The sequence below is a fragment of the Oncorhynchus tshawytscha genome, linkage group LG24 (assembly GCF_018296145.1).
Source record: "Oncorhynchus tshawytscha isolate Ot180627B linkage group LG24, Otsh_v2.0, whole genome shotgun sequence".
Taxonomy (NCBI): Eukaryota; Metazoa; Chordata; class Actinopteri; order Salmoniformes; family Salmonidae; genus Oncorhynchus; species Oncorhynchus tshawytscha.
In genome coordinates this window covers 29,202,629-29,217,628 of record NC_056452.1, presented here as the reverse complement: position 1 = coordinate 29,217,628, position 15,000 = coordinate 29,202,629, and the positions used below count along the sequence as shown (strand labels likewise).

At 48.4% G+C, this 15,000-nt stretch overlaps 1 protein-coding gene across 1 annotated transcript in view; it reads left to right on the top strand.

The window, feature by feature from the left end:
- The window catches only part of LOC121840715 (zinc finger MIZ domain-containing protein 1-like), a 384,796-nt gene that overhangs the window by 359,257 nt on the left and 10,539 nt on the right, over positions 1-15,000 (top strand). Inside the window, 8 exon segments of the mRNA XM_042305641.1 lie at positions 3,258-3,399; positions 4,662-4,744; positions 4,840-4,973; positions 5,786-5,891; positions 8,767-8,995; positions 10,036-10,104; positions 10,378-10,613; positions 11,941-12,092. Coding sequence (XP_042161575.1) covers positions 3,258-3,399; positions 4,662-4,744; positions 4,840-4,973; positions 5,786-5,891; positions 8,767-8,995; positions 10,036-10,104; positions 10,378-10,613; positions 11,941-12,092 — 1,151 coding nt within the window.

Here is a 15,000-nt window from a genome sequence, read left to right as displayed (position 1 = left end):
CAGTTCCTTTGGCTTTGATGCCTCATGATTGAGTATTGCTCTGTTTAAGTAGACTGTGATTTTGCTGTGGTCTGATAGGGGTGTCAGTGGGCTGACTGTGAACGCTCTGAGAGACTCTGGGTTGAGGTCAGTGATAAAGTAGTCTACAGTACTACTGCCAAGAGATGAGCTATAGGTGTACCTACTGTAGGAGTCCCCTCGTAGCCTACCGTTGACTATGTACATACCCAGCGTGCGACAGAGCTGCAGGAGTTGTGACCCGTTTTTGTTGGTTATGTTGTCATAGTTGTGCCTAGGGGGGCATATGGGGGAGGGAATGCTGTCACCTCCAGGCAGGTGTTTGTCCCCCTGTGTGCTGAGGGTGTCAGGTTCTTGTCCGGTTCTGGCATTTAGGTCACCACAGACTAGTACATGTCCCTGGGCCTGGAAATTATTGATTTCCCCCTCCAGGATGGAGAAGCTGTCTTCATTCAAATATGGGGATAGTGGGGGGATATAGGTATAGCACACAGGAGGACATTTTTCTCTGTTAGGATAATTTCTTTTTGAATTTCTAGCCAAATGTAGAATGTTCCTGTTTTGATTAATTTAATGGAGTGAGTTAGGTCTGCTCTATACCAAATTAGCATACCCCCTGAGTCCCTTCCCTGTTTCACACCTGGTAGTTTGGTGGATGGGACTACCAGCTCTCTGTAACCTAGAGGGCAACCAGTGGGTCCATCTCCTCTATACCAGGTTTCTTGCAGGATGACAATGTCTGTATTACCGATTTCTTTGGTGAAGTCCGGGTTTCTGCTCTTTAGGCTAAAGGCAGATGACCTCAGGCCTTGGATATTCCAGGATAATATAGTGAAGGCTTTTTGTTCCATAGAGTGTCCAATGTTGTTGGTCTCTCTCTCTCTCTCTCTCTCTATCGCTCTCTCTGTCTCTGTCTCTGTCTCTGTCTCTGTCTCTGTCTCTCTGTCTCTGTCTCTGTCTCTGTCTCTGTCTCTGTCTCTGTCTCTGTCTCTCTGTCTCTGTCTCTGTCTCTGTCTCTGTCTCTCTCTCTGTCTCTGTCTCTCTCTCGCTCTCTCTCTCTCTCTCTCGCACACACACACACACACACACACACACACACACACACACACACACACACACACACACACACACACACACACACACACACACACACACACACACTTCCTCCACCTCCAGGTTAGTCTCTTTACATATTGTCACAGCAGAGGACTTCCTGTCCCAACTGTCATCATGTCCTCATCTGATACCTAATCTTACATGTCCCTTTGTCATTCGAATTAACTTTATTGTCCCGTCATCAGTGAACCGTTGTTGTTTTATGAAGTTCTTTGTTTGTTGTAATTTGATGATTTGTTCCTTTTTTTTAAAATGTACTTTTCTATTTTCTGCATTTTTGGTCCCTTGAAGAAGAGACTTTGGTCTCACTGAGACTTCTCTTCAGGAAAAAAAGAAAAGAAAAGTGAAATAAATAAAAGTGTTTGAATAAAGATTCAGTGTAATTGGTACGGTATCACCAACCGACCTTTATTTGAGGAAACGTCTGACCTTCTCCTTTTTCTTCTCTCTCCCAGCCAACCCCAACGAGGAGCTGTGTCTGACCTTCTCCTTTTTCTTCTCTCTCCCATCCAACCCCAATGAGGAGCTGTGTCTGACCTTCTCCTTTTTCTTCTCTCTCCCATCCAACCCCAACGAGGAGCTGTGTCTGACCGTCTCCTTTTTCTTCTCTCTCCCAGCCAACCCCAACGAGGAGCTGTGTCTGACCTTCTCCTTTTTCTTCTCTCTCCCAGCCAACCCCAGCGAGGAGCTGTGTCTGACCTTCTCCTTTTTCTTCTCTCTCCCAGCCAACCCCAACGAGGAGCTGTGTCTGACCGTCTCCTTTTTCTTCTCTCTCCCAGCCAACCCCAACGAGGAGCTGTGTCTGACCTTCTCCTTTTTCTTCTCTCTCCCAGCCAACCCCAACGAGGAGCTGTGTCTGACCTTCTCCTTTTTCTTCTCTCTCCCAGCCAACCCCAACGAGGAGCTGTGTCTGACCTTCTCCTTTTTCTTCTCTCTCCCATCCAACCCCAACGAGGAGCTGTGTCTGACCTTCTCCTTTTCTTCTCTCTCCCAGCCAACCCCAACGAGGAGCTGTGTCTGACCGTCTCCTTTTTCTTCTCTCTCCCATCCAACCCCAACGAGGAGCTGTGTCTGACCGTCTCCTTTTTCTTCTCTCTCCCAGCCAACCCCAACGAGGAGCTGTGTCTGGCCTTCTCCTTTTTCTTCTCTCTCCCATCCAACCCCAACGAGGAGCTGTGTCTGACCTTCTCCCTTTTTCTTCTCTCTCCCATCCAACCCCAACGAGGAGCTGTGTCTGACCGTCTCCTTTTCTTCTCTCTCCCAGCCAACCCCAACGAGGAGCTGTGTCTGACCTTCTCCTTTTTCTTCTCTCTCCCAGCCAACCCCAACGAGGAGCTGTGTCTGGCCTTCTCCTTTTCTTCTCTCTCCCAGCCAACCCCAACGAGGAGCTGTGTCTGACCTTCTCCTTTGTCTTCTCTCTCCCATCCAACCCCAATGAGGAGCTGTGTCTGGCCTTCTCCTTTTTCTTCTCTCTCCCATCCAACCCCAACGAGGAGCTGTGTCTGACCTTCTCCTTTTCTTCTCTCTCCCAGCCAACCCCAACGAGGAGCTGTGTCTGACCTTCTCCTTTTTCTTCTCTCTCCCATCCAACCCCAACGAGGAGCTGTGTCTGACCTTCTCCTTTTTCTTCTCTCTCCCATCCAACCCCAACGAGGAGCTGTCTGACCTTCTCCTTTTTCTTCTCTCTCCCATCCAACCCCAACGAGGAGCTGTGTCTGACCTTCTCCTTTTCTTCTCTCTCCCAGCCAACCCCAACGAGGAGCTGTGTCTGGCCTTCTCCTTTTTCTTCTCTCTCCCAGCCAACCCCAACGAGGAGCTGTGTCTGACCTTCTCCTTTGTCTTCTCTCTCCCATCCAACCCCAATGAGGAGCTGTGTCTGGCCTTCTCCTTTTTCTTCTCTCTCCCATCCAACCCCAACGAGGAGCTGTGTCTGACCTTCTCCTTTTTCTTCTCTCTCCCATCCAACCCCAACGAGGAGCTGTGTCTGACCTTCTCCTTTTTCTTCTCTCTCCCAGCCAACCCCAACGAGGAGCTGTGTCTGACCGTCTCCTTTTTCTTCTCTCTCCCATCCAACCCCAACGAGGAGCTGTGTCTGACCTTCTCCTTTTTCTTCTCTCTCCCAGCCAACCCCAACGAGGAGCTGCGTCTGACCTTCCCGGTGAGGGACGGGGTGGTCCTAGAGCCCTTCAGACTGGAGCACAATTTGGCCGTCAGTAACCATGTCTTCCACCTCCGCCCCTCTGTACACCAGACCCTCGTGTGGAGGTAAGGCTTTCTTCTACACCTCTCAAATGCTACTCTGGACCTGGAGGTCAGATCCACTGTGTTTTCCCCATTCTTCCCCTCTAATCAGGGACTGATTTAGACCTGAGACACCAGTTGGGTGCAATTAATTATCAGGTAGATCCGAAAGCCAGCAGACTCTGGACCTCATAGCGTAAGAGTTGGATACCCCTGCCACACACCCTAACCTGCACTCTACCTCTACACCCTAACCCTATACCCTACCCTAACCCTATACCCTAACCTAACCCTATACCCTACCCACACACTAACCTGCATTCTACCTCTACACCTTAACCCTATACCCTACCCTAACCATATACCCTACCCACACCCTATACCCTACCCCAACACCATATACCCTACCCCAACACCATATACCCTACCCCAACACCATATACCCTACCCCAGCACCATATACCCTACCCCAACACCATATACCCTACCCCAACACCATATACCCTACCCCAACACCATACACCCTACCCCAACTCCATATACACGACCCACACCCTAACCCTATACCCTACCCCAACACCATATACCCTACCCCAACACCATATACACAACCCACACCCTAACCCTATACCCTACCCCAACACCATATACCCTACCCCAACACCATATACACGACCCACACCCTAACCCTATACCCTACCCCAACACCATATACCCTACCCCAACACCATATACACAACCCACACCCTAACCCTATACCCTACCCCAACACCATATACCCTACCCCAACACCATATACCCTACCCCAACACCATATACCCTACCAACACCCTAACCCTATACCCTACCCCAACACCATATACACGACCCACACCCTAACCCTATACCCTACCCTACCCCAACACCATTTACCCTACCCACACCCTAATCCTATACCCTACCCTACCCCATCACCCTATACCCTACCAAGACCCTAACCCTATACCCTACCCCAACACCATATACCCAACCCACACCCTAACCCTATACCCTACCCCAACACCCTATACCCTACCCTCTCTGTCATACAGTAGTATGCAGTGAAAATAATCTGTACATTTTATGAACCTTAGGAAGAGTGTACATTGTAATCAGCCCTTTTATAGATGCACTAGCTTTGGTCAATCCTTCTCCTAGAGCGAATGCAAGGTTACAGTCTGGCCACGCTAGTTCTGCTCTGTCCCCCTACAGGACAGATGTGGAGCTGCAGTTTAAATGACAGATTGTTCTGCTCTGTCCCCCTGCAGGTCAGATCTGGAGTTGCAGTTTAAATGTTACCATCACGAGGACCGACAAATGAACACCAACTGGCCTGCCTCGGTCCAGGTCAGTAACACCACACACACACACACACACACACACACACACACACACACACACACACACACACACACACACACACTAATCTTCCTTTCCTCTGTGCAGGTCAGTGTTAGCACGCCACACCCCTCACCATCGAGCGCGGCGACAACAAGACGTCCCACAAGCCCCTGCACCTGAAACAAGTCTGCCAACCAGGAAGGAACACCATCCAGATCACAGTTACCGCCTGCTGCTGTGTGAGTACTCTACTGACAACAACAACCACTACTGCTACTAATGATGAGGATGGTGAGGATTGTGGTGATGATGAGGAGGATGAGGATTGTGGTGATGATGAGGAGGATGAGGAAGATGAGGATTGTGGTGATGATGAGGAGGATGAGGAAGATGAGGATTGTGGTGATGATGAGGAGGATGAGGAAGATGAGGATTGTGGTGATGATGAGGAGGATGAGGAAGATGAGGATTGTGGTGATGATGAGGAGGATGAGGATGATGAGGATTGTGGTGATGAGGATGATGATGGTGTGGGTGATAATGGTGATGAAGATGAGGATTCTGGAGATGATGATGATGATTGTGGTGATGATGATGATGATTGTGGTGATGATGATGATGATGAGGAGGATTGTGGTGATGATGATGATGATGAGGATTGTGGTGATGATGAGGAGGATGATGATGATGAGGATTGTGGTGATGATGAGGAGGATGAGGAAGATGAGGATTGTGGTGATGAGGATGATGGTGATAATGAGGATTGTGGTGATGAGGATGATGATGATGATAATGAGGATTGTGGTGATGAGGATGATGATGGTGATGAGGATTGTGGTGATGATGAGGATTGTGGTGATGATGATGGTGGTGTGGGTGATGATGGTGATGAAGATGAGGATTCTGGAGATGATGATGATTGCGGTGATGACGATGATTGTGGTGATAATGGTGATGATGATGAGGATTGTGGTAAGGATGATAGTAATGATAATGGTGAATATAATGAGGATGATGATGGTGTAAATGATGATGCTCCTGTCCTCCACAGTCTCACCTGTTTGTACTGCAGCTGGTCCACAGACCCTCTGTACGATCCGTCCTGCAAGGCTTACTGAAGAAGAGGTTACTGCCTGCAGAGCACTGCATCACCAAAGGTACACTACTGTCATCCCTCCTTCTGGTACTGAGTGACCCTCTCTCTCTGGTACTGACTGATCCTCTCTCTCTCTGGTACTGACTGACCCTCTCTCTGGTACTGACTGACCTGCTCCTTCTGGCACTGAGTGACCCGCTCCTTCTGGTACTGAGTGACCCTCTCTCTCTGGTACCCGCTCCCTCTGGTACTGAGTGACCCTCTCTCTCTGGTACTGACTGACCCGCTCCCTCTGGTACTGACTGACCCGCTCCCTCTGGTACCCGCTCCCTCTGGTACTGAGTGACCCTCTCTCTCTGGTACTGAGTGACCCTCTCTCTCTGGTACTGAGTGACCCGCTCCCTCTGCTACTGACAGACCCGCTCCTTCTGGTACTGAGTGACCCGCTCCCTCGTGCACTGAGAGACCCTCTCCCTCGTGCACTGACTGACCCGCTGTCTCTGGTACTGACTGACCCTCTGTCTCTGGTACTGAGTGACCCTCTGTCTCTGGTACTGACTGACCCTCTGTCTCTGGTACTGAGAGATCCGCTCCTTCTGGTACTGAGTGACCCGCTCCCTCTGGTACTGAGTGACCCTCTGTCTCTGGTACTGAGTGACCCTCTGTCTCTGGTACTGACTGACCCTCTGTCTCTGGTACTGAGAGACCCTCTGTCTCTGGTACTGAGAGAACCTCTCCCTCTGGTACTGAGAGACCCTCTCCCTCTGGTACTGACTGACCCTCTCTCTCTGGTACTGACTGACCCTCTGTCTCTGGTACTGACTGACCCTCTGTCTCTGGTACTGAGAGACCCTCTCCCTCTGGTACTGACTGACCCTCTCTCTCTGGTACTGAGAGAACCTCTCCCTCTGGTACTGAGAGACCCTCTCCCTCTGGTACTGACTGACCCTCTCTCTCTGGTACTGACTGACCCTCTCTCTCTCTGGTACTGACTGACCCTCTCTCTCTGGTACTGACTGACCCTCTCTCTCTGGTACTGACTGACCCTATCTCTCTGGTACTGACTGACCCTCTGTCTCTGGTACTGACTGACCCTCTCTCTCTGGTACTGACTGACCCTCTCTCTCTGGTACTGACTGACCCTCTCTCTCTGATTCATAGATTAACTGATTGATCTTGTTGGACCTTTTAAACTGAACATGTGTCTACATAACTTTTTTAAATCATCAAGGACAACACAATGAAGTTGACCCCTTATCTCCACTGTGGTCTTCATCCCATCTCCACTGTGGTCCTCCTCCCATCTCCACTGTGGTCCTCCTCCTATCTCCACTGTGGGCCTCCTCCCATATCCACTGTGGTCCTCCTCCCATCTCCACTGTGGTCCTCCTCCCATCTCCTCTGTGGTCCTCCTCTCATCTCCACTGTGGTCCTCCTCCCATCTCCACTGTGGTCCTCCTCCCATCTCCCTTATCTCCACTGTGGTCCTCCTCCCATCTCCACTGTGGTGCTCCTCCCATCTCCTTTATCTCCACTGTGGTCCTCCTGCCATCTCCACTGTGGTCCTCCTGCCATCTCCACTGTGGTCCTCCTGCCATCTCCTATGTGGTCCTCCTCCCATCTCCACTGTGGTCCTCCTCCCATCTTCCTTATCTCCACTGTGGTCTTCCTCTCATCTCCACTGTGGTCTTCCTCCCATCTTCATTGTGGTCCTCCTCCCATCTCCACTGTGGTCCTCCTCCCATCTCCCTTGTCTCCACTGTGGTCCTCCTCCCATCTCCCTTATCTCCTCTGTGGTCCTCCTCCCATCTCCACTGTGGTCCTCCTCCCATCTTCCTTATCTCCACTGTGGTCCTCCTCCCATCTCCACTGTGGTCCTCCTACCATCTCCCTTGTCTCCACTGTGGTCCTCCTCCCATCTCCCTTATCTCCTCTGTGGTCCTCCTCCCATCTCCACTGTGGTCCTCCTCCCATCTTCCTTATCTCCACTGTGGTCTTCCTCCCATCTCCACTGTGGTCCTCCTCCCATCTGCCTTATTTCCACTGTGGTCCTCCTGCCATCTCCACTGTGGTCCTCCTCCCATCTCCCTTATCTCCACTGTGGTCCCCCTCCCATCTCCACTGTGGTCCTCCTCCCATCTCCACTGTGGTGCTCCTCCCATCTCCTTTATCTCCACTGTGGTCCTCCTGCCATCTCCACTGTGGTCCTCCTGCCATCTCCACTGTGGTCCTCCTGCCATCTCCACTGTGGTCCTCCTCCCATCTCCACTGTGGTCCTCCTCCCATCTCCCTTGTCTCCACTGTGGTCCTCCTCCCATCTCCACTATGGTCCTCCTCCCATCTTCCTTATCTCCACTGTGGTCCTCCTCCCATCTCCATTGTGGTCCTCCTCCCATCTCCACTGTGGTCCTCCTCCCATCTCCCTTGTCTCCACTGTGGTCTTCCTCCCATCTCCCTTATCTCCTCTGTGGTCCTCCTCCCATCTCCCTTGTCTCCACTGTGGTCTTCCTCCCATCTCCCTTATCTCCTCTGTGGTCTTCCTCCCATCTTCATTGTGGTCCTCCTCCCATCTCCACTGTGGTCCTCCTCCCATCTCCCTTGTCTCCACTGTGGTCCTCCTCCCATCTCCCTTATCTCCACTGTGGTCCTCCTGCCATCTCCACTGTGGTCCTCCTCCCATCTTCCTTATCTCCACTGTGGTCCTCCTCCAATCTCTACTGTGGTCCTCCTCCCATCTTCATTATCTCCACTGTGGTCTTCCTCTCATCTCCACTGTGGTCCTCCTCCCATCTCCACGGTGGTCCTCCTCCCATCTCCACTGTGGTCTTCCTCCCATCTTCATTCTGGTCCTCCTCTCATCTCCACTGTGGTCTTCCTCCCATCTTCGTTGTGGTCCTCCTCTCATCTCCATTGTGGTCCTCCTCCCATCTCCCCAGTTAAGAGAAACTTCAGCAGCGTAGCGGCGTCCTCTGGGAACACCACTCTGAACGGCGAGGACGGTGTTGAACAGACGGCCATCAAGGTCTCCCTCAAATGTCCAATCACCTTCCGGCGGCTCCAACTTCCAGCCAGAGGTCATGACTGTAAACATGTCCAGTGCTTTGATTTGGAATCCTACTTACAGTTGAACTGTGAGCGAGGAACGTGGCGATGTCCAGTATGCAAGTAAGTTGGGACTGCGGTTGAACACGGGGTGGGTGATACTAACCTGGCTGGGTGAAACTGGGACTTATACAGTAATGTTAAATTAATGTGCACTGTTACCTGTAAAACTACATTGAATAAAGTTATTTATGTTATATCTGAAATACTCAGTTACACAAAGAGTTGGAAAAGATCAATGACCACTCTGATGTTTATCTTCTGTATTCAATCAGTAATGTTTGTCCTCTCTGTAATGTTGATGTCCTCTCTGTAATGTTTATGTCCTCTCTGTAATGTTGATGTCCTCTCTGTAATGTTGATGTCCTCTCTGTAATGTTGATGTCCTCTCTGTAATGTTTATGTCCTCTCTGTAATGTTGATGTCCTCTCTGTAATGTTGATGTCCTCTCTGTAATGTTGATGTCCTCTCTGTAATGTGTATGTCCTCTCTGTAATGTTTACGTCCTCTCTGTAATGTTTACGTCCTCTCTGTAATGTTTACGTCCTCTCTGTAATGTTTATGTCCTCTCTGTAATGTTGATGTCCTCTCTGTAATGTGTATGTCCTCTCTGTAATGTTTACGTCCTCTCTGTAATGTTGATGTCCTCTCTGTAATGTTTATGTCCTCTCTGTAATGTTTATGTCCTCTCTGTAATGTTTATGTCCTCTCTGTAATGTTTACGTCCTCTCTGTAATGTTTACGTCCTCTCTGTAATGTTTACGTCCTCTCTGTAATGTTTACGTCCTCTCTGTAATGTTTACGTCCTCTCTGTAATGTTTATGTCCTCTCTGTAATGTTTATGTCCTCTCTGTAATGTTTATGTCCTCTCTGTAATGTTGATGTCCTCTCTGTAATGTTTATGTCCTCTCTGTAATGTTTACGTCCTCTCTGTAATGTTTACGTCCTCTCTGTAATGTTGATGTCCTCTCTGTAATGTTGATGTCCTCTCTGTAATGTTGATGTCCTCTCTGTAATGTTGATGTCCTCTCTGTAATGTTGATGTCCTCTCTGTAATGTTGATGTCCTCTCTGTAATGTTTTTGTCCTCTCTGTCCTCCGCAGTAAAACAGCGTTGCTAGAGGGACTAGAAGTTGACCAGTACATGTGGGGGATTCTTAATGCCATCCAAAAGTAAGATGACTTTCCCAACATCCTCACCATACTCATCAAACCCTCCTACTGCACCAATCACCATGAACGTCATCACTTATCAACCTCCTCGAGAGATTTTTTTTGTTCAAAGATTTTAGCTTAATAAAGATATTTTACACTATGTTGTTCGCTTCTGTAAAGTGGAACCATTGTTTATTGGGATGCAGGAATAAAGCGCTGTGGAGCAGCAATATTCATTCTGCAGCTTTCTCTTTACATCATCTCACTACCCCCACCCCCCTCCACGCCCAGCTCGGAGTTTGAGGAGGTGACCATAGACCCTTCGTGTAGTTGGAGACCTGTGGCCATCAAGTCTGATATCCACATCAAGGAGGATCCAGATGGACCCATGGCCAAGAGGTTCAAGACCATGAGCCCCACCCAGATGACCCTGCCCAACGTGATGGAGATGATCGCCCTGCTCGGCCCAGGGCCCTCGACCTACCCGCCCCAACAGGGGGGCAACAACAGCGAATACGGAAGCCATGGTACATTATTTACTTAGATACTTTCTTCCTAAACACAGGGCCATGGTACATTATTTACTAAGATACTTTCTTCCTAACTTAATCCTCTTAGTTCCTGGAGGAACATAGGACCATGGTACATTATTTACTTAGCCTCTTTCTTCCTAACTTAATCCTCTTAGTTCCTGGAAGAACATAGGGCCATGCTACATTATTTACTTAGCCTCTTTCTTCTTAAGTTAATCCTCTTAGTTCCTGGAGGAACACAGGGCCATGGTACATTATTTACTTAGCCTCTTTCTTCCTAACTTAATCCTCTTAGTTCCTGGAAGAACATAGGGCCATGGTACATTATTTACTTAGCCTCTTTCTTCCTAACTTAATCCTCTTAGTTCCTGGAGGAACATAGGGCCATGTTACATTAATAACTTAGCCTCTTTCTTCCTAACTTAATCCTCTTAGTTCCTGGAGGAACATAGGGCCATGGTACATTATTTACTTAGCCTCTTTCTTCCTAACTTAATCCTCTTAGTTCCTGGAGGAACATAGGGCCATGTTACATTATTTACTTAGCCTCTTTCTTCCTAACTTAATCCTCTTAGTTCCTGGAAGAACATAGGGCCATGCTACATTATTTACTTAGCCTCTTTCTTCCTAACTTAATCCTCTTAGTTCCTGGAGGAACATAGGGCCATGGTACATTATTTACTTAGCCTCTTTCTTCCTAACTTAATCCTCTTAGTTCCTGGAGGAACATAGGGCCATGGTACATTATTTACTTAGCCTCTTTCTTCCTAACTTAATCCTCTTAGTTCCTGGAGGAACATAGGGCCATGGTACATTATTTACTTAGCCTCTTTCTTCCTAACTTAATCCTCTTAGTTCCTGGAAGAACATAGGGCCATGCTACATTATTTACTTAGCCTCTTTCTTCCTAACTTAATCCTCTTAGTTCCTGGAGGAACATAGGGCCATGGTACATTATTTACTTAGCCTCTTTCTTCCTAACTTAATCCTCTTAGTTCCTGGAGGAACATAGGGCCATGGTACATTATTTACTTAGCCTCTTTCTTCCTAACTTAATCCTCTTAGTTCCTGGAGGAACATAGGGCCATGGTACATTATTTACTTAGCCTCTTTCTTCCTAACTTAATCCTCTTAGTTCCTGGAGGAACATAGGGCCATGGTACCAACAATGAGTTTTTAGATTATGTTTCTGTGTACATAAAAACATCTGTACTTGTGTCATATCATAGTTATGTGATTTATAAACAAACAAACAAATAACCAAAAAGAACAATAACCTCTAAAAGTAACTTGCTTGTTGTGATTTTTGTTGTGTTACTAGGTAACAGTTACCAGGGCCACAGCGGGGGCTTTGACTTCCCCCATGGGAACCCCGGTGGTACGACCATGAACGACTTCATGCACGGCCCCGTTCTGTCCCACCCGCCAAACATGGCACAGGACAAACACCTCACACACAGCATGCCTGACTCTGTAAGTTAAAGTTTACATGTTTTCAAATGTACTGCCTTGTGGGATGTATACAAAGGGTGGTGTGTACGGCCCAGTACGTCACCGGGGCCAAGCTTCCTGACAACCAGGACCTCTATACCAGGCGGTGTCAGGGGAAGGACCTAAAAATTGCCAAAGACTCCAGCCACCCTAGTCATAGACTGTTCTCTCTGCTACCGCACGGCAAGTGGTACCGGAACGCCAAGTCTAGGTCCAAGAGGCTTCTTAACAGCTTCTACCCCCAAGCCATAAGACTCCTGAACAGCTAATCAAAGAGCTCCTCCAGACACCTCTTTTACGCTGCTGCTACTCTCTGTTTATTATCTATGCATAGTCACTTTAACTCTACCTACATGTACATATTACGTCAATTACCTCGACTAACCAGTGCCCCCGCACATTGACTCTGTACCGGTACCCCCTGTATACAGCCTCCACATTGACTCTGTACCGTAACACCCTGTATATAGCCTCCACATTGACTCTGTACCGTAATACCCTGTATATAGCCTCCACATTGACTCTGTACCGTAACACCCTGTATATAGCCTCCACATTGACTCTGTACCGTAACACCCTGTATATAGCCTCCACATTGACTCTGTACCGTAACACCCTGTATATAGCCTCCACATTGACTCTGTACCGGTACCCCCTGTATATAGTCTCCACATTGACTCTGTACCGTAACACCCTGTATATAGCCTCCACATTGACTCTGTACCGTAACACCCTGTATATAGCCTCCACATTGACTCTGTACCGTAACACCCTGTATATAGCCTCCACATTGACTCTGTACCATAACACCCTGTATATAGCCTCCACATTGACTCTGTACCGTAACACCCTGTATATAGCCTCCACATGGACTCTGTACCGTAACACCCTGTATATAGCCTCCACATGGACTCTGTACCGTAACACCCTGTATATAGCCTCCACATTGACTCTGTACCGTAACACCCTGTATATAGCCTCCACATTGACTCTGTACCGTAACCCCCTGTATATAGCCTCCACATTGACTCTGTACCGTAACACCCTGTATATAGCCTCCACATTGACTCTGTACCGTAACACCCTGTATATAGCCTCCACATTGACTCTGTACCGGTACCCCCTGTATATAGTCTCCACATTGACTCTGTACCGTAACACCCTGTATATAGCCTCCACATTGACTCTGTACCGTAACACCCTGTATATAGCCTCCACATGGACTCTGTACCGTAACACCCTGTATATAGCCTCCACATTGACTCTGTACCATAACACCCTGTATATAGCCTCCACATTGACTCTGTACCGTAACACCCTGTATATAGCCTCCACATGGACTCTGTACCGTAACACCCTGTATATAGCCTCCACATGGACTCTGTACCGTAACACCCTGTATATAGCCTCCACATTGACTCTGTACCGTAACACCCTGTATATAGCCTCCACATTGACTCTGTACCGTAACCCCATGTATATAGCCTCCACATTGACTCTGTACCGTAACACCCTGTATATAGCCTCCACATTGACTCTGTACCGTAACACCCTGTATATAGCCTCCACATTGACTCTGTACCGTAACACCCTGTATATAGCCTCCACATGGACTCTGTACCGTAACACCCTGTATATAGCCTCCACATGGACTCTGTACCGTAACACCCTGTATATAGCCTCCACATTGACTCTGTACCGTAACACCCTGTATATAGCCTCCACATTGACTCTGTACCGTAACCCCTGTATATAGCCTCCACATTGACTCTGTACCGTAACACCCTGTATATAGCCTCCACATTGACTCTGTACCGTAACACCCTGTATATAGCCTCCACATTGACTCTGTACCGGTACCCCCTGTATATAGTCTCCACATTGACTCTGTACCGTAACACCCTGTATATAGCCTCCACATTGACTCTGTACCGTAACACCCTGTATATAGCCTCCACATGGACTCTGTACCGTAACACCCTGTATATAGCCTCCACATTGACTCTGTACCATAACACCCTGTATATAGCCTCCACATTGACTCTGTACCGTAACACCCTGTATATAGCCTCCACATGGACTCTGTACCGTAACACCCTGTATATAGCCTCCACATGGACTCTGTACCGTAACACCCTGTATATAGCCTCCACATTGACTCTGTACCGTAACACCCTGTATATAGCCTCCACATTGACTCTGTACCGTAACCCCCTGTATATAGCCTCCACATTGACTCTGTACCGTAACACCCTGTATATAGCCTCCACATTGACTCTGTACCGTAACACCCTGTATATAGCCTCCACATTTACTCTGTACCGTAACACCCTGTATATAGCCTCCACATTGACTCTGTACCGTAACACCCTGTATATAGCCTCCACATTGACTCTGTACCGTAACACCCTGTATATAGCCTCCACATTGACTCTGTACCGTAACACCCTGTATATAGCCTCCACATTGACTCTGTACCATAACACCTGTATATAGCCTCCACATTGACTCTGTACCGTAACACCCTGTATATAGCCTCCACATGGACTCTGTACCGTAACACCCTGTATATAGCCTCCACATGGACTCTGTACCGTAACACCCTGTATATAGCCTCCACATTGACTCTGTACCGTAACACCCTGTATATAGCCTCCACATTGACTCTGTACCGTAACCCCATGTATATAGCCTCCACATTGACTCTGTACCGTAACACCCTGTATATAGCCTCCACATTGACTCTGTACCGTAACACCCTGTATATAGCCTCCACATTGACTCTGTACCGTAACACCCTGTATATAGCCTCCACATGGACTCTGTACCGTAACACCCTGTATATAGCCTCCACATGGACTCTGTACCGTAACACCCTGTATATAGCCTC